This window comes from Panthera leo, chromosome D3, assembly GCF_018350215.1.
Source record: "Panthera leo isolate Ple1 chromosome D3, P.leo_Ple1_pat1.1, whole genome shotgun sequence".
NCBI lineage: Eukaryota > Metazoa > Chordata > Mammalia > Carnivora > Felidae > Panthera > Panthera leo.
This window is the reverse complement of record NC_056690.1, coordinates 48846120-48866765: the sequence shown is the minus strand read 5'-3', so window position 1 is coordinate 48866765 and position 20646 is coordinate 48846120. Positions and strand designations below refer to the sequence as shown.

The 20646-nt window shown below is 36.0% G+C and overlaps 1 protein-coding gene and 1 pseudogene across 7 annotated transcripts in view; one reads left to right on the top strand and one right to left on the bottom strand.

Annotated features, from left to right (window-relative positions):
* Positions 1 to 20646, bottom strand: part of TAF4B (TATA-box binding protein associated factor 4b) — a 179024-nt gene that overhangs the window by 84660 nt on the left and 73718 nt on the right. For all 7 annotated transcript variants that reach the window (XR_006195060.1, XR_006195061.1, XM_042909611.1 and 4 more), the window contains 2 exons: positions 17722 to 17778; positions 2808 to 2918 (listed from right to left, as the gene is read on the bottom strand). Coding sequence is in view for 5 of the 7 variants with exons in the window: in XM_042909611.1 (XP_042765545.1) it covers positions 2808 to 2918; positions 17722 to 17778 (168 nt within the window). In the remaining 2 variants the exon portion in view is untranslated. The remainder of the gene's footprint in view (positions 1 to 2807; positions 2919 to 17721; positions 17779 to 20646) is intronic.
* LOC122203058 lies at positions 11725 to 12564 on the top strand (annotated as a pseudogene).

Below are 20646 nucleotides of genomic sequence, written 5' to 3'. Positions count from 1 at the left end.
ATATCAATAGAATTAAAAATTAAAATTTTATTTCCTCAATCAGTAGCCACAGTTCAACTGCTCAACAGCTGTATGTAGCCATTCAAGACAGCATGGATACAACATTTTCTCACAAAAATTTCTATTAGATAGCACTGGATCACAGTATACAGAAACAGACCCAAATTCATATGGGAATTTGTATTCAATACTGAATCTGTGTGATAAAGGTAGCACTTCAAATCAGTGGGGAAAGAATTATTGAGTAAATAGTATTGGGACGATTTGTGAGCCTGGGGGAGAACAAAGAAGAAGGGAATAAAGATAAAGCCATATCTTAACTCCTACTCAAAAGAAATTCTGGATGAATCAAAGATTTGTACTTAAAAAGTGAAATGATAAATGTATTAACACATAATTCTAATTAAGAAAGGCCTTCCCAAATAGAATGGAAAGCCAGAGCACAAACACTCAGAAGATCTTCTTTTTAGGAAAATAAAAAACTTTACAAGAAAGCCTAGACAACTGGAAAGGGGGGTGGAGGGGTGTGGTGTGTTCCATTTTCTTAATCAATTGAAAAATGTAACTCAGTTGCAAAAAGTAAACTGAAAGTACCAATATACATAGGAAAAAACTGCTCAATTTTACTTGCAATTTAAATACTCCATTAAAAATTACATTTTCAACCATCTAAGGGCAAAGATAATCTCAGTGTTAATGTTAAATAGGAACTAATGGATTTAAAAACTGATACAACTTATTCAGAGGGTCATTTTTAAATATGTAACAAAAATCAAAAGCAACAAACAATATTTATGGATAAAATGATACTGAGTCTAGAACTGACTAAAATAACCTGAGGAAGGGGCACCTGGGTAGCTCCGTAGGTTAAATGTCTGACTCTTGATTTCAGTTCAAGTCATGATCTCATGGTTCATGAGTTTGAGCCCCATGTCAGGCTCTATGTTAACAGTGAGGAGCCTGCTTGGGATTCTCTCTCTCTCTCTCTCTCTCTCTCTCGCTCTCGCTCTCGCTCTCTGCCCTTCCCTCCCATCCTCCACACATGCTCACTCTCAAAATAAATAAATAAACTTAAAAAAAAAAATAACCTGAGGCATAAAAAACCAGAGAAAGTTGGTACAGATTTAAATAAGACTGGGTATACATTGATAGTAGGTGTACCAGAGTGGTGAGTATATGGGGGGGGATTCATTATACTATTTTTTGTGTGTTTGAATTTTTCCAAAAAGTTTTTCATGTTATGCATAGCCTTTAAACCAGGAATTCCATTGTTAGGAATTTAGCCTACAGTTACATTATACAATGTAAGTTCAAGAACGTTCTGGAAGAAAACTAAATTTCCATTACAGAATGGGTTGAGTAAATTATGTTTATCTACACATTGTAATGTCCTATACCTTTAAAAAGTATGGAGGTCAATTATGTGACGGAGATTACAGAAAAGGGGAAAAAACATCAAGGGCAGAACAATAGGCATAGTCTGATCACAATTAAGTAAAAACAAAATCAAGCACGTGGATCTGTGAACACCCATAAGATACATGTGCATATTCATAATAAATTTTTAGAAGGCTATGTCAAAAATCTTAATAATGGTTTCGTCTGGTTGGGCAGGAGACGGGGAACTAGAAATCTGTGAGGAGGGACACTTATTTTTCAAACATTTTTTATACTGTGATTTTTTGGGGGACCTGTGAACATATTGCATTCATTACATTTATAATAAAAAACAACTAGATTTTTTAAATCCTTCCTCTACTGAGATGATTGTCATTTATTCAGGAACTGTCAATGTTCAGGGTATATGTTAGGGAGGAGCTGGTCTCAAAGCATATTTAAATTTTACAGAGCAAAACAGATGAGCCATGGCTCTCCTATTGCTGACCCTACCTCAGTGGTACCTGTATCTCACCCTGATAATCGATCCACAAATCTAACATTACATCAAATAATTGTTCTACAGATGTAGGTCAGCTTCTTTCTTGGTGCTAATCAAACAATTAACAATTTTTATTGAGTATGTAAGTTCTGTGGAGGAATACAAATGAATAGGATTATATCTGCTCAAAAAGTTTAAAATCTTGCAAAGAAAAAATATGCATCATATAAGGAACAGAGAAGAATCTGCCATGCAAACACATTATGTACTGAGACAAGAAGTCAATGAAGGAATGCGTAATTGGGGTTCATGGAAGAAAAAGATGTCAGATTTGATCTTAAGATATGAACTGGGGGCATCTGGGTGGCTCAGTTGGTTGAACATCTGACTTCGGCTCAGGTCGTGATCTCATAGTTCATGAGTTGGAGCCCCACATCTGGATCTCTGCTGTCACTGCAGAGCCTGCTGCAGATCCTCTGTCTCCCTCTCTCTCTGCCCCTTCCCCACTCATGCGGGGTCAGTCTTTCTCTCTCTCAAAAATAAATAAATATTTTTTTAAAAAACTTAAGAAAAAAAGATATGAACTCGATTTAGATATACAGTAGGAAGAGGATTATCTAAGACCAGTGGAAAGAATGCACAGAAATAAAAAACTGAGATAATGTGACTCATTATGAGTAGAGACGGGGGTGGGTGGAGGGAAAAGGAAGAAGTATAAAATAAGTAATCAAGAGGAGTAAAGTTCAAGGTGATATATATCCTAAAAAAACAGGCAAAGTTAATATTTTATAAAATAGGCAAAGGAGAGTTTTAACAAGCATTTGGCAGCACCGGCAAGCAAGGTAGGATAAACTATGTACATGTCTTTGCTTCCTTTTGGCTTGCTTTCTTGACATGAAAAATAAAATAACAAACGTTACTTCAATACCTCACTTCCAGACCCAGATTCTAGTGGTCTCTTCTTTCTTGGTCCAATAGCCGCAAGAGCTGTGAGGTTAGCATCTCTATGCTGTATCTGCGCAAGCTCCAACTGTTGTAACTAGAAGATGGAACAACAACAACAAAAAAGTCAATGTTTTCAGAGTCATGCTCAGAAGGAGGAAGAAACTGATCATTAAGCCTATTTCTGTGTTCTTTACCAAATAAGTTACAGTATAAAATAAATGATAAATTCCCCTAACAGTCAAGAGCACATCATTTCCTAATACCTTTACTCCAACAAACTCTTTAGTCCTGAATCTCTAAACAATAAGAGGCAGAATTTAGGTAAGGAAGAAGTATAGAAGAAAAGCCAGAAAAAAAAAGGGCATCTAGTGCTTAATCTATCCTTAGTTTAATCGCAGGTAAGAAATACCTGAAGAATAAATCGAACAGTAAATTGGAGACAAACTGGCCACACTATAGTCAACTTTTTCAAAATAAAAGTTACTTGAAAATAAAGACAGTTTTTGTAAATTATAGGAAAGAGTTCTATGCTGTATGGTTTACAAACTACTTCCTTGAAAATTTACTCATTTAACTCTTACAACCACATTAAAAAGTATAATATTAATTATAATAGGATAGAAAGTTATACATATATGTACCATGTACCATCTTTTTTTTCTTTTACTAAGGAAGACATGCCCTAAGAGCTTAGAAAAACTTCATAAAGGTTACATAAATAAATAAATAAGTGGTAGAAACAGAACTCAGAGCCAAGTGTTCTTATTACAAGCCCTTTCTATAGATCACACTTTCACATGGATTTACTCTATATTTATCTTCATGCTAAAAACTGAAAGTACTATTTTGCTGTAGAGTTTTTATCATAATTAACCCAGAATATCCAAATCTACAAGATATAATTTACTATGTGGGTACTCATGAAAGGTGCTCATGAAAGATGCCCCATTAAAAGACAGATAAATAAGACATTAGAACTGTAAAGTAAATACATGAAACCATAGTATCATTTTACAAGGGCAGGTGAGTGTCAAATGGTATTTCAGAAAGAAAAGAAAAGAAAAAAAGAAAACAAAACAAAACAAAAGAAAAGAAAACAAAAGAAAGAGAAAAAAAGAGAAAGAAAGAGAAAGGAAAGAAAAAGAAAAGAAAAAAGAAAAGAAAAAAAAGAAAAAAGAAAAAAGAAAAGAAAAGAAAAGAAAAGAAAAGGAAAGAAAAGAAAAGACAACCAAGCCAAAATAAAACATCACTACAAGGTCCTTAAGCTTCTCCAGAAGAGGAAGAACATTCAGTTACCATCAAAATCTTATTACTATGGAGAGAAATGAATAAAGAACCTGCCATTGGTTGCTAAACAAATATTCAAACAATATCAGGCTCTAAGATAGCCAATTGAAAGTAATCTGTTGAGGAACCCTATACACACACATTGAACATTCTTTAAAAAGAACATTGACCAGGGTACCTGGGTGGCTCAGTCAGTTAAGCTTTAGACTTCAGCTCATGATCTCACAGTTTGTGAGTTTGAGCTCAGCATTGGGCTTGTGCTAACAGCTCAGAGCCTGGACCCTGCTTCAGATTCTGTTTCCTTCTCTCTCTGCCCTTTCCTGGCTTGTGCTCTGTCTCTCTCAAAAATAAACATCAAAAATAATTTTTTTTAAAAGAGAATTGACCAAATTTTGAACATATTAAAAAAAGAGCAGGATGAAAATAGTAAAGTTTGTGGTGAAATAGGCAGTCTCAAGGAGATACAAAGTAAAGACCACTTCAGGATATTTCATAGTATTAGAGGAAAGACCAAAAATAATCCCTAGGTAACTGAGTCTTTAGTAAAGCAGAAAACATAACTAAAAATAAAAAAAAAAAATTAACTAAGAACCATTCTCCATTTGCTTTTCACAAATTACAGGGAAGAAAACTCTCTTTTAAACTGTAGTTTTACACACACACACACACACAATATATATATATATATATATATATATATATATATATATATATATATATATATATATATTGCTAAAAAACTGTTTTCAGGGGTTGTAAACTGTTCTTTGTTGATGCTGGCCTTTTAAAAAGTATAGATAGTTTCAGAGTCTGATGCTGTCATAATCTGGAACTTCTAGGTGACAAAATGCGATTTTAATTAATCTACCCTGCAGCACAAATCAAACAAACTATCAGCTATATTTTTTTAAGTCTTTCCCTGGAGAAAATTAACATCTGCAAGATAGTCACAACAAATAAAAAGTTTTTAAATTGACCTCTGTCATCAAAATTCCCTACCTATGTAGTAAAACATTTTCTCCCACTCTGCAAAGTATACTTTGGTTTTCTGAAATCTCACATGTCTTAAGACAGAACACCCAAAACAGGTCCATTAAAAAAAAAAAAAAAAAAAAAAAGAACCTGACAAATTAGACTTCATACAAATTAGAAACATTCTTGCACTACAAAAGACATGGTTAAGAGAACAAAAAACCCACACTATTTATATTTAATTTCTCTATTTTTCTTTTTGTTGCCTTATTGTCTGGGCAATATAACACTGAGTAATAGTGATGAAAACAGACATCCTTGCCTTTTTCCTAATCTCTGGAAGAAAGCATTCAGTCATTTCATCATTAAGAATAATGTTAATAGTAGGGTTTCAATAGTTGCTCTTTATCAGGTTAAGAAAGTCCTCTTCATTCCTAGATTTTTGAGAGTTATTCTTATTAATACATATTGAAATCCATCTAATGTATTTCTGCATTAATTGATATGATCTTTCTTAGATTGTTAATATGGTAGATTACATTCACTGATTTTTTAAATCACAGCTTTGCATTCCTGGGGGGGTAAACTCCACTTGGTCATGATATATTATGTTTATACATTGCTACATTTGATTTGCTAATATTTTGTTGAAGATGTTTACATCTATGTTCACAAAGGATACCGAAGTGTTTTCCTATTTTGTAATGTTTTTCTGGTTAGTTATCAGGATAATACTTGTCTCATAAAATGAACTGGAAGAGTTCCTAACTCTTCTGTTTCCTGAAAGAAATTGTGGAGACACGGTATTAATTCTTCTATAAATTTTTGGGAGAATTTACTAATAAGTAAAATGATCTATGCCTGGAGATTTCTTCATTGAAAGGTTTTAACTATAAATTAACTTTAATAATTACAAAACTACTGAGGTTAGCTACCTAACTTGGCTAAGTTTTGATAGATGGTGCTTTTGAAAAAACTGGTCATTTCATCTAAGTTGTTGAACTACTTGCATGGAGTTGTTCTTTTGTATTCCCTTACCCTGCAGGGTCTGTAGTGATTTCCACCTCTTTTTTCCTGATATTGGTGATTTGCATCTTTTTTCTTTCTCAGTCTAATTAGAGATTTGTCAATTTCATGATAAAAGAACTAGCTTTTGGTTTTACTGTCTCTATTTTTTCCTTTTGTTCTCAAAGTCATTGATTTCTGCTTTTATCTTTATTATTGACCTTCTTCTGCTTGCTTTGGATGTATATTGCTCTCCTTTTACCAGTTTCTTAAGATAAAAGCTTAGATTATTAATTTGAGACCTTTCTTCTTCTCTAACATAAGCATTCTTCCTATCCTTTTACTTTTACCTACATCATTACATTTGAAATGAGTCTCTTTGTAAACATATAATTTAGTCATGGTTTTGAAATCCATTCTGACAATCTCTATCTTTTAACTGGTATATTTAGACCATTTACACTTAATAGAACAACTTAGATGTTTTTGGATTTAGGTCTACCATTTTATTATTTCTTTTCTGTTTGTTCCTTCTGTTTTTCATTTCTGTTTCCCTTTTCCTACTTCTTTTGGGTTATCTGAACTTTAAATATTTCACTTTAATTTACCTATTGTTTTAAGTGGTGGCTTTAGAAATTACAGTATACTTACTTAAAATTTCAGTCTACTTAGCGGGGCGCCTGGGTGGCTCAGTCGGTTAAGCGTCCAACTTCGGCTCAGGTCATGATCTCACGGCTCGTGAGTTCAAGCCCCACATCGGGCTGTGTGCTGACAGCTCAGAGCCTGGAGCCTGTTTCAGATTCTGTGTCTCCCTCTCTCTCTCTGACCCTCCCCCGTTCATGCTCTGTCTCTCTCTGTCTCAAAAGTAAATAAATGTTTAAAAAAAAATTAAAATTTCAGTCTTAGAATCCATAATTTACCAATTCAAGTGGAATACAGATAGCTTATATCCTTTTACTCCCCACACTCTGTTATAATTTTCTTATTTTTACATATGTATACACTGAAAATCCGACAATGTTAGAATTTTTATTTTTAATATTTTAAAAAGCTTAAAGGCAGACTATATACCATTTCTGTTGCTTTTTCTTAATTCCTAATGTTTAAAATTTTCCTTTGGTATCATTTTCACTTCATTCTGAAGAACTTCAATTTCCTTAAGCATTTTTTTTTTTTTAGAGTAGGTCTACTGGCAAAAGATTCTATTCTTGTTCCTGCACTGTCTTTATTTCACCTTTATTACTGCAGGGTATTTTCACAGGATATAGCATTCTGGGTTGGTTGACAGTTTTTTTCTTACAGCACTTTAAAAATATTTTGCTACTTTCTTTTGGTTTCCATGGTTTCTGATAAGAAATCTACAATCACTTGAATTGCTGTCCCTTATTAGACAAGTGTACACCTCTCTAGCTAGTTTCAAGAATTTTTTCTCTGTCTTTAGTTTTCTTAGATGCAACTGAATCTGACTTTCTCTGTGATTAACCTGTTTGGGGGTTCACAGACCTTCTGGAATCTTTAGGTTTATGTCTTTCTAAATTTGGGAGGTTGTTAGCCATTATTTTTCCAAACATATTTTTAGCATCTTACTCTTTCTCTTCTGGGACTTCAATAACATTAATGCCAGACCCTTGGTCATTGTCCCACAGGTCTCTGTGGCTCTGTTTTTCTGTTTTTTGTTTTTGATCAGTTTTCTCCTTAGTTTTTGGATTAGATAAATTCTACTTGTCCATCTTCAAGTTCACTCTTTACTCTTTTGTCTCTTTTCAACTATCCAGCCAAGTGTTTTATTTTGATTACTATTATCTTCAGTTCTAAAATTTCCATTTAAAAAAATAAATTTCTATTTTAGAAATTTATTCCTGATTCTTCAAGTCAAGTAATTTTGAATAGTACCCTGAACATTTTAAATATTATAAGACTCTGGGTCTTCTTTAAATCCTTTGGAATATGACATTTTAATTTTAGTATGCAGAACAGGTCAGTTAGATTTAGGTCACAAGTTCCGATGTATCTTCTGTTAGCTCAAGCTCCAATACGAGTTCAGTTTTCAAAGCCTTTGTAGTGCTCACTGGATATGTCCCAAATGCGGACCACTTGGTGGTCAGTCTGGGACCTAGCATTGCTCTGTTAGTTCCACTTCTTTTTTTTTTTTTTTAATGTTTATTTATTTTTGAGACACAGAGCACTAGCAAGGGAGGGGCAGAGAGAGACACACACACAGAATCCAAAGAAGGCTCCAGGCTCTGAGTTGTCAGCACAGAACCCGATGTGGGGCTTGAACCCATGAACTGTGAGATCATGACCTGAACTGTCAGACCATGAACTAAAGTCAGATGCTTAGCCGACTGAGCTACTAAATCTCCCCTGTTAGTTCCATTCTTAAAGTCTTTATGTATGCTGATTAGAATCAGATTCACATATGACAAATGTGTTGCTCAAGAGTGGGCCTAGGAGTCTAAAATAATAATACAGGCTTGCTTTCCTGAGCTCTTCCCATTTCACAATCTTCCCAGTAATTTCTGGTTCCCTAGTCTCCTCTTTCTGTCCTCTGGCCAGAAAGCTGGGGGCTTTAATTACTCTGCTTTGCCATACATATCTGTGACTGTCCATGTCAACAGTAAGCAGCACGAAGAATGGGGGTGGGGAGGTGCAGGAGGGATGGCAACCTCACTGCTGGATTCGTGGTATTTTGAAGTCTCATCTTTTTCCCCAATTTGCCTACTATTTTCAAAACCGTCATAGCTTCTCCATGCATTCTGTTCAGGTTTTATAGCTGTATTCAGTGGGAGAGACAGTCGGAAGTGTTTTTACTTCACCAACTGAAACCTTTAAAAGCTGGTTTAATTCTGACAACAGGTTTCTGTTAAATTATATTCCTACTAAGCTTTGTTTCATAAAACTTAAAGCCTGCTTGCTTACTTACACCAGCAACACACACTTTGGTCCAAAAAGATCTAACAGGCTTGGCAAGTTCTCTTTTTTTTTTTTTTAATTTTTTTTTTTCAACGTTTTTTTTTATTTATTTTTGGGACAGAGAGAGACAGAGCATGAACGGGGGAGGGGCAGAGAGAGAGGGAGACACAGAATCGGAAACAGGCTCCAGGCTCGGAGCCATCAACCCAGAGCCTGACGCGGGGCTCGAACTCACGGACCGCGAGATCGTGACCTGGCTGAAGTCGGACGCTTAACCGACTGCGCCACCCAGGCGCCCCGGCAAGTTCTCTTTTAAGAGTACCCTTACTCCTTCCTATGGCTAATGAAAAAGGCAGAAGCCTTCATTTCCCTTATCACAGTCTTCTCTGATAATAAGCATAAGTCCCCTAAAATCCAAGTCAGTGCCCTAGAGAGCAATAGAGCAATGGTGGTTGAAGATTATTTTATTCCTGATGTTTAGTATCTGTCTCTGTTCATTTTTTTGTACAACTATGATAATAGTCACTTTAATCAAGTCCAAAACACATTAACAGATTACCTTAAAGATCACACAAACTCTCAGATGTAAAGGTCAACAGAGGTACTTCTTGATGCTAAGCACATAATTTTGAAAGACAAAAGATTTTTTTAAAAATTAATGAAAAAGGAAAGCAAAACTGAAGCAGAATTAGAGGAGATGCATAAAGAATGAATAAATCAAGTATTATATAGTCAAGTCCCTCCACGGACACAAGGACATTATTAACAGGAAGGACTAAACTATTTAGATAATTATGACACTGACACTATAGAAAATTCAAAACTGTGTTTCTTTTTCATGCTTAAGGCAGGCAAGATATTAAAAAAAAAAAAAAAAAAAGGCAGGTGCTGAAAGTACAAGAGACAACAGCAGAGCTGTCCTTCAAAACAAATGATCCAGAAATATGAAGTGCTATCATCCTCAGTCTGATTTTGCTATGAACTTTTAGAAAGTGATAATAAGGTATAAAGGACAGAGTTGAGAGATGAGTTAATGTCTCCCCCAGAGCTTATGTATGCTGTCCAAACAACATACATTAGTAGCAATGAAAATAGCTATTGCCACTAAATAGGAATATTTGAAAGAATCTGAAAAAATAAGAGAAATAAAGTACGCTACCTAGTTTTGAATTCTGCAAAGAATTACGAATAGTGTGTTGCTTAGATTTCACAGTTAACGTTATGTGTACGTAGAAATAATAAAACCCTACCACCAATAGATGTTTTTTAAATAGTAAACATTTAGGTAGAATTTTAGATATGCTTTGTAAAAATTAATTGGCCAAACTCTAAAATTCTCAACAATGCTAATAATCACTTCTAAATTACTGCAACTTACTGGGGAAAACAAGGTTAAATCCTAAAATATTATACTACAAAAGAAGCAAACAATACCACACTAAACACCATTAACAAATGAATTCTAAGTCAACAGAACCAACAAAGCAAGTTAAAAAACAATAACTACCTCCCCCCATCTCACCTAAAATTCAGGGATACAACAATAGAAACATAGCATCGCTTTCAACCCTTAAAAGACAAGTATTAGGCAGGCAATCCACCAAACCTAACAATACATGGTCTGAGTATTTTTTTTTTTCTCCCAACCACTAATGCTAGTTCTTATGATGTCAAGCTACTGTCCAGAACACCTGAGATACTTGGGATCTGGAATGTAGAGTCCAATGCCTTGTTAGTCTGCCCTTCTAATCCATCTCTACATTTCAGTAAATAGCACATTCTCTGATCTCAATTAGACACTTTCTTCCTTAGACTTAAACACAATACTTGATTTCTATATTGTTTAAAACAAATATAATTTGTATTAGATTACAGAACCCTCCCCCTCCATGTCTTCCTCTTACATTCTTTTTTTTTCAACCTTCTTTCCAGTCTTCTTGAAAGAAAAAAAACAAAGGAAAAAAAATTACATATCTATGGGTCAGTATCGGGCTTATTTAAGAGCTTGATGGCATCTATCTTAAATGTTTCTATAGCTAATGTTTTTAAGTAACTATTTTTCCTTTTACACCTCACCTTTCCCTAAATTATGACAGCTATGTTACATAAGCAGAACATGTGCTGTTATATTCACTTTATTTTGTTATTATTTTTTAAAATTTATTTTGAGGAGGGGGGGAGCAGCATGCAAGCTGGGGAGGGGCAGGGAGACAGAGAATCCCAAGCAGGCTCCACACTGTCAGAGCAGAGCCCAATGCAGGACCCAAACCCACGACCCATGAGATCATGACTTGAGCAGAAATCAAGAGTCAGACATTTAACAGACTGAGCCATCCAGGCACCCCTCTGTTCATTTTAAATAGGGTCTGAACAACAAGGGTTTTAATGCATGGGTCTACTTATATATGATTTTTTGGGATACAGTGCAGTACTAGAAATGTATTTTCTCTTAAGATTTTCTTAATATTTTTTCTCTAGCTTATCTTAGAATAAGAATATAGTATATAATATATAGAACAGACAAAAATGTTTTAATCAACTGTTTATTTTACCAGTAAGGTTTTCTATCAACAGAAGGTTATTAGTAGATATATTTGAGGAGAATCAAAAGTTATACATAGATTTTTGACTGCACAGGGGGATAGTGACCTTAACCCCTGTGTTGTTCAAGGATCAACTATAAGAGGAAACTGGGGCCCTTTTGGCTCCCTGAGCAGTGCCACATGGTGGTCAGCAAGAACAAGCACCTTACGAAAGGCGGCAAAAAGGGAGCCAAGAAGAAAGTGGTTGATCCATTTTCAAAGAAAGATTGGTATGATGTGAAAGCACCAGCAATGTTTAATATAAGAAATATTGAGAAAACACAAGTCACAAGAACTCAAGGAACCAAAATCGCATCTGATGGCCTCAAGGGTCCTGTGTTTGAAGTAAGCCTTGCTGATCTGGAGAATGATGAAGTTGCATGTGGGAAATTGAAGCTAATTACTGAAGATGTTCAGGGCAAAACCTGACTAATTTCCATGGCATGGATCTTACCCGGGACAAAATGTGCTCCATGGTCAAAAAATGGCAGACCATGATTGAAACCCATGTTGACGTCAAGACTACCGATGGGTAATTTCTTCGCTTCTTTTGTGTCGGTTTTACTAAAAAATGCCACAATTGGATTTGGAAGACCTCTTATGCTCAGCACCAATAGGTCTGCCAAATTAGGAAAAAGATAATGGAAATCATGACCCGAGAGGTGCAGACAAATTACTTGAAAGAAGTGGTCAAGAAACTCATTCCAGACAGCATTGGAAAAGACACAGAGAACGCTTGTCAGTCTATTTATCCACTCCATGATGTCTTTGTTAGAAAAGTAAAAATGCTCAAGAAGCCCAAGTCTGAATTGGGAAAGCTCATGGAGCTTCATGGTGAAGGCAGTAGTTCTGGAAAAGCTACTGGGGATGACACCGGTGCTAAAGTTGAACGAGCTGATGGATATGAGCCATCAGTCCAAGAATCTGTTTAAAATTCAGACATTTAATGGTGACAAATAAAAAATCTTACTTGTGATGTTTGAAAAAAAGAAAAAAGGAAACTGGGTTAAGTTCAAGAAGTAAAGTAACTTCCCCAAAGTGAGATGTAGTCAATGGCAGGTTGAATCTAGAATTGAAGACTCTTGACTTCTAGTTCAATGCTATTTCTCTTATAATACATACCTCTTCTACCAAAAGGGTAGAATGTCCCTCAGGCCACACAGATCCTATACTTCCAAATTAATGCATGTAACCTTCTGATGAAGCTCTAAATAAAATACTATCTTTCCTATGTAAGGTACACCAATCAAGAGATACAACCAATATACATCTCTTGAGAAAATATCCATTTCTCAGCTCCCAGAAGAGAATTTACTGAATGGTAACTGAACAATGCCAGTTCAAGATGCCAACTCTTAGATTCCCAAACCACAGTATTTTGTTTGACCTTCTATGACCATTTAGTCAACGGGAAAATAAAAGTGGTGGATTTTAAAGGTCCTCTTCCTTCTCCTCCTAGACCAATGGTTCTAAGTGTGATTTCCAGAGGAGCAGCAGCAATAGCGAATTACCTGGAAATCTGTTAGAAATGTAAACTCTCAAGCCTCGCCCAGACCTACTGCATCATAAACTAGGAAGGGGGCGGGGGGGGGGGGGGTAGCAATCTGTATTTTAACAAACCCTCCAGATAATACTCATGTCCACCAAAGTTTGAGAACCTCTGTCCTAGACTATCAATGCTTTGAAATGTCTGCATCTGTTTCTCTATGTACACAAGCTTTTTACAACTTGTCATTTTACAAATGTCTTCTCCATACTAAATTAACTGGATTGCTAAAATAGATTCTTAATGACCAAAAAAAATGTATATGTATACACACACACACACACACACACACACATATTTAAAATGACAAGTTTCATTTTGTCCTGTCTAGTGTTCCATGAGTTTTCACTCATGCAGAACTAGCATAAGTTTAAATACAAATTGCTATAATTTAACAGCCTTAACTATCACATTTCACGGACGCCGTATCTTTAAATTTTTCATCTAAGGGGCTTCCTGGGTGGCTCAATTGATTAAGTGTCTGACCCTTGGTTTTGACTCAGGTCATGATCTCAGTTTGTGGGATCGAGCCCCGTATCGGGCTCTGTGCTGACAGCACAGAGCCTGCTTGGGATTCTCTCTCTGTTCTTTTTCTGCTCAAGTGCAGGCACTTTCTTGCAATAAATAAACATAGAAAAAATTAAAAAAACAAAAATCTTTTGTCTTTTTCATACCAATATAACAGTTTCTACTGGTTGCCCTGTGAAGCTAAGTGCCAGCAGGTACAGGTCTTGCATTCCTTTTTCTTTCCTCTATTGTCTGGTAACAAATGAAAGTGGGAATGCTAGGAGTTGTTAAAAGGAAGTAAATGAATTCTTTGTCTCATTCTGCACAGATGTGCTGAATTCACATTTCCCAAAGGAGAAAGAGGATATATTCAAAAGGAAAGAAGGGTCACAGTATATATAACAAATGTTTAAGGAATCAGGATGTATGAACTCCAAGGTCAGGTGGCTTGCTCCTCAGAATTCTGGATGATGTGGTAAGAACGGAAAACATCGAAGGCTAGATGATAATCTAGGATACACAGCACGTATTTCGACAAGCCTACAGCTGCATTAAACAAAGATGTACCTACCTGCTTGAAGTTAGAATTTGGCAATTAGTAATCCATCTAAAACTTTTCACAAATAGATGGTAAAATGGAAGAATGTCAGTACTTCAATTTTAGGAAACACACGTAGGAAAAAATTTTTAAACCAGAATTTAAAAGTATTGATATTTATTTATTTTTTTTAATTTTTTTTTAACGTTTATTTATTTTTAAGACAGAGAGAGACAGAGCATGAACAGGGGAGGGTCAGAGAGAGAGGGAGACACAGAATCTGAAACAGGCTCCAGGCTCTGAGCTGTCAGCACAGAGCCCGACACGGGGCTCGAACTCACGGACCGCGAGATCATGACCTGAGCCGAAGTCGGACGCTCAACCGACTGAGCCACCCAGGCGCCCCAAAAGTATTGATATTTAAAATATAAAGTTACAATAGAGTGCTTACACTCTAAAATATTGTTGCTTTTTTCCTCAGGCAAAAATAGAAAAAGGGAGGAGGGGGCAGGAAACAGCCCCAAAGTTGAGACTAAGATGTCTGAATTACAAGGATATCCATAGACATTTCAGCCAGACAACAATAAGGTTTTCAAACAGACAGATAACCTGTCAGGTCAATAAGAACAGTATGCAGAAGGAGCCACTTCAATGGACTGAGACTAGACTGGAGGCAAATCCCAAGGGCAGCCTATTTTTTTTAAGCTCCAAATAAGAATGTCCAAATTGGAAGTCGATGGGAAGGATGAAAAAAAAATTATCAGACACGTTTATAAAAACCTGCCTGATTTAACACAGTTTGTCCTTATACCCAGAATGCAAAAAAGAAATGAACAGACTCAAAAATGGTATTAATAGAGAAGAAAACACCCAGGAGAAATGATCAAGATCAAAACTCTATCCTAAACGGTTGAAACCACCATAGATTATAAAATTATGTATGAAGGGGATTCAAGTTATTTAATATTTACGTGAGAAACATTGCTGAAACATTTCTCAGGATCAACAAAGCCTACAACTTCTCTAAATAGTTATCTGGAGTTCTGCATTCATAAGGTATTCTCCTTAATCTACTTCCTATGACTAGGTTGGTAGGTAGCTAGTTACCTGGAAAAAGAAAGCAAACAAATTTTAAATTGAGCAACTGAAAGGAATCCATGCTAATTTTCACAGTTGAACAAAGAAAACTTCCCAGACAGACCAAATACCAAAAAATCACAAATGAAAGCTTTATAGTTTATACCAGTGTGATAACAATTAGCACATCCCAAGTGATAACCTTACAAATTACCACACAAGAGAACAGTTCAACTATATTAAGATAGAGTCAATGACTTTTGCGACGAAACACAATATGGTATCCCTGTGAGTTTGATTCTAAATTAGAGGCCCTTAGAATACTAAAGTTATTAAAAGCTCTAGGGGGCAAAGGAAATGTCACAAAAATGACAATATTGCAGTTTCATCAAACATTTGCAACTAATACAAAGTGGCTCTGTTCTTGGAATGAGGCCAGTGTATTTGATTTTTTTTTTTTTTAATTGAAAGATTTAGGATAGTATGCAACTAGGAAACTTTCAAAATATTTTGGAAAGAAATTATACAGTCCTTTAAATCTTGCTAGGAAAAAAAATAAATGGAGGCGCAAAAAGAGGGGAAAAAACAGGTTTGCTACCACCTGCTCTCATAAGAGAGGTACTTTTTTTTTCTTTCTTTTTTTTTTTTTTTTTTTTTTTTGCATATTTACTTTTACAATTTTCTTTGAAAAATACTGTCCACCTATTCATCCCTCAGGGAACAATTAAACACAATATTAAAAGAAAAACCAACCAAACAAAACCATCCCATACAAACCTGAAGGAAAAATTAATCAATCCAGATGTTAATGAAGGTTTTTGAAAAAGGAAAAGATGGGATAAGATTTTTAAAGATAAAAGGGCAAGCTTTCTGATATGTGTTTTCCCAAAAGGGGGTGGAATCACAAGAAAGTAAGATAAGCATCTAATCGGTCCTTAATTGAAACAAAGAGGAATGCTTGTGTTTCAGAACAATAGGTTGTCCATTCCCAAATAACCTATGAAGCCAGGCTTGCTTAAAGAGGGTAATGGGTATAGTTCTCATACTAATTTTTTCAGATAACATCTTTAGATAAATTTTCTGCTGAACAGAAATGAGTATTAGAAGTGTTCTGTTGTTGAAATGTGTCTGACTTCAATCCTTTCTAATGTTCTCCCTTTCCAGTTCTCCTCATCTCAATCCAGAAGAAACCTCTCCATCCAGAGTTCATGCATTTTCCTTCTCTATTTTAGTGAAAACATACCACACTGATTGTAAGAATCTTACTAGATTTCCATTTGTTTTGCCTCAGCTCCTACATTAATCCAAACAATAAGGGCCTTGAAAACATTCATAAATAACCTGCTGCTGCTGGCACCTAGGAGCCGAGTGCTGCAATGTTAAGCAACAACAAATTTCATAGTTCAAGAGGCACAGTTAAGGAAAAAGGTTGCTCAGGAAATCACTCTTATTTAGCACAAAGATCCTTAAAAATTGCATGAAATCAGTCAAGTAACTATAGAAACCAATTTCTTCAGCTCCATATCACACGTCTCACACCTCAATTGTCTTTATTATCGTCTGCTGTCAGATCCTTAATCAGAAATGTGAACAGGCTTGATGATTTATTCAGCAGGGAAAAGAATCTGTAGGTCAAGTGAAAAATTTCACACACACCCAAACACACACCACATCTTCAACCTTAGGTACTTTCATTTCCTTCTGTTCTCAGCAGCTCTGGGGGCAACTCCAGTGAGATCCAATATTAAGGCTCAATTAAAATAAGCTCCAATTAGTGGAGCTTTTTTCTCTGGGGCTAGAAAAGTCAGGAAATGGATATTGGGAAATGTAAAAAGTCAGCTACTGAGAGGAGGCTGCAGACATAAATGAACTTATTTGTTGATTTCTACAGTTGCTATGCAGAGGCCTCTGGGAGTAAAAGCTTAACCAGTCTAAGCTATAAACTAAAACCCCTGCAGCTAAACATGAACTGTGTGAAACAAGGGCTCCATTCCAGAACAGAAAACTGCTGGGCCCAGAAAATTAAAAGCCAGAGGCGTTTTCCATTTAAAACTAAATCCCAGTACCACCTCCCAGCCAAAGAATTATAAGCAGTATCAGATTTACAAAACGAACAATTACCCTGGAAAAATGTAGCCTATTGTACAGTCCCAGATGCTAAATCTCAGAAGTTTCTTTTTTTTTTTTTCTTTTTTTTAATCCCACATTATATTCCTCCAAGTACACCACTGTAGTTTACAAAGAGCCATTTCTAGACAGGCCTAAGCCTTGAAAATAAATTTTAAAAAGAGAGCACATAACTCATTGACCTCATTTGAAGTACTGCCCTTGCCTTGAGCAGTTCCTGTCCTTCCCCAAGGCTTCTGCAAATGGTATGCAACAGCAAAATAAACCCTGACCTAATTGCCAGGAGAGAGCTGCCAACCTTCCCTCCAACACAAAGACAAGCATGGTAACTTGAAAGTCCTACCTCTTTGGCTTTCTGCTTTAATCTCAGCTGTTCTGGATCTTCTTTATTGGAACGACTCTATCAAAGGAAAAGAAAATTTTAATAGAAATTACTAGCATCTAAACACCATAGTTGCCGTTAAATATTTAATAAATGACAATTTTCTCTTGTGATTGAAAACCTTAGCTCCAGGGGAAAATGCCTCAATCCAGTCTGGTGCACTCCCTCCGTTACGCCCCCTCCCTCCCATCATCTGGGCCGGCTGCTGCGGCTCTAGCCCCAAGGAAGCTTATACTGAAAATGATGCTAACGATGTCAGTCAGGTCCAGTTGAGGCATGACGCTGTTCTTGTTAGAACACTAAAAATTAAAAAACGGATGGTACAGATGAAGGAAAAGAATAGAAGGATAATTGTTGGCTCAAATGAAGGAAAGCAATCAACACTGGCTAATCTTCAGGTGAAGCCATTTTGGAAAAACCTATGGTATTTCAAGGACTATTAAAACCAAGACTATTAAAATCAATGTACAAAACTGTTGAATCACTATACCGGATGCCTGATTAACTGGCATATAACTTAATATTAACACTGTATGCTAATTAACTGGAATTAAAATAAACACTTAAAAATAAATCACATAAAATCAGGAACCTGATGGACTTTGAACCAAATCACTATCTCTTTAAAAGTAGAATTTTAAAAAATTAAGTAGGAAATACACCCCAGTGTTTTCATTAGAGTATCTTGTCATCTCTGGGTCCTCCACAGCACTTACTTCAATGCTGTGCACAATTAAATGCCCAATAAATGTTTATTAAATATTGCTTTCCATACTGATTCAGTTCAACATTCCAAAAATGAATAATCTTACAGGATTGCTGTAAGGAGAAAACTATCTTCTGTATGCAATACTATGATGAAACCAACAGTAAGGAACTTCATTTCTGAAACTATGAACATTTGTCCACTGAAAAATATGCTGCAGAGTATTCTTTTTTCTCTAACAAAGTTATCTAACTCCTTATAAATCTGAATATTTGTTCTATGAAATGGAACATCAGCTACCTAAAGGTAGCTAACAAAATAAAAGCTAAAGGTATTTTCTTATTTACTAAATTTACTGGATACATTTTACTGATTTATTGGTATTTTTGTTAAGGAAAGAAAGAAACCGTTTAGATTTAAAAGTGCCTTGTAATTTTAAACACCTTAATTAAATACCTACATAAGACTCCACCAAAACTAATAATTTTCTTCTTCATTTTGTCCCCTTTCTATTAAACTTTTTCAAAAATGATTATATATTTTTGAGAGACAGAGACAGTACATGAGCAGAAGGGCAGAGAGAGAGGGAGACACAGAATCTGAAGCAGGCTCCAGGCTCTGAGCTGTCAGCACAGAACCCATTGAGGAGCCCGAACCCACGCACTATGAGATCATGACCTGATCTGAAGTCAGACGCCCAACCGACTGAGCTACCCAGGCGCCCCGTCCCCTATCTGTTAAAACAACTTCACTTCAGCCCAAACTAAGATAAAATCCTTTATTATTCCACCTGTATTAAGAGACAAAGCAGTGTGTATATATGCACTTATATAAAAACGTGTGTATGTACATATATGTGTATATATATTTGTGAGTATATAATTTTTGCCCCAGTATGAAATGGGTACATTTGAGTAGCAAGTCTTTGTCAAACAGTATTTAATGATTATTCATAGTATAAATTCTACTCTATGTGCCTATTTTGAGCCTGGAGATACAGAAATGAAATAACAAGATGAAGTCCTGCTTTCAAGAGACTTATATTTTAAGAAAATAATAAAACAATAAATTTTATAAAAATTAAATACAGTTACGATATGTAAAGAATTTATGATGGGGAAAATAAAAAAACAATTACTGATAGTGGTAAGTTATATTAAAGAAAATAAAATTGGGGGCACCTGCACAGCTCAGTCAGGTGGGCATCCAACTCTTGATTTTGGCTCAGGTCATGATCCCAGGGTCATGGGGTCAAGTTCTGCATCAGGCTCTGTGATGAGCATGGAGCCTGCTTAACATTCTCTCTCTCCCCCACCTCCTCTACCCTGCCCTCTCTCTCAAATAAAAATAAAAATAAAATAAAATATGTAATAGAGGAAGGAGTATGTGTGTGTGTGTGGGGGGGGGTAAGTACTTCTTTAGCTAGGAAGGGAGAAAAGACATCTGAAAGAAGTGACATTTGAGTAGAGATCTGGACGACAAGAAGGAGGCGGCCATGCAAAAATATGGGGGAAGAATACGCCAAGCAAAAGGCACAGTCATTGCAAAAGACTTAAAATGGAATAAGCTTGGTGAAAGAGGAGTACCTGGGTGGCTCAGTCAGTTGACCATCTGACTCTTGATTTTGTCTCAGGTCATGATCTCATGAGCTCTATGTCAGGCTTAGAGCTGACAGTGTGGAGCCTGCTTGAGATTCCCTCTCTCCCTCTCTCTGCCCCTCCCCTACTCACATGCTCGTGCATTGCGTGCTCTCTTTCTCAAAATAAACAAACAAACTTTAAAAATTAAGTAAAGAAAGAAGGCCCAGGTAGCTAGAACATAGAGAAAAGTTGAAAGAGATGGATTGGAGACCACATAGGCCATGATAAGGAGTTGGGGTTTAATTCTAGTTATAAGAAAAAGCCACTATAGGGCTTGGAGCACAGGAGTGAGATGCCACTGATACAACACCTTAGATCACTCGGGCTGCTGTGCAGTGGATGCAGAACCGTAGGGACCCAAGATTGGAGGTACAGGCACACAGAACAATGGAGGAGACTACTCTAAAACAACCATTGTTTTATTTTTTTTAAGTTTATTTACTTATTGAGAGAGACAGAGACCAAGGGAGTCGGGGAGGGACAGAGAGAGAGAGAGAGAGAGAGAGAGAGAGAGAGAGAGAGAATCCCAAGCAGGCTCTG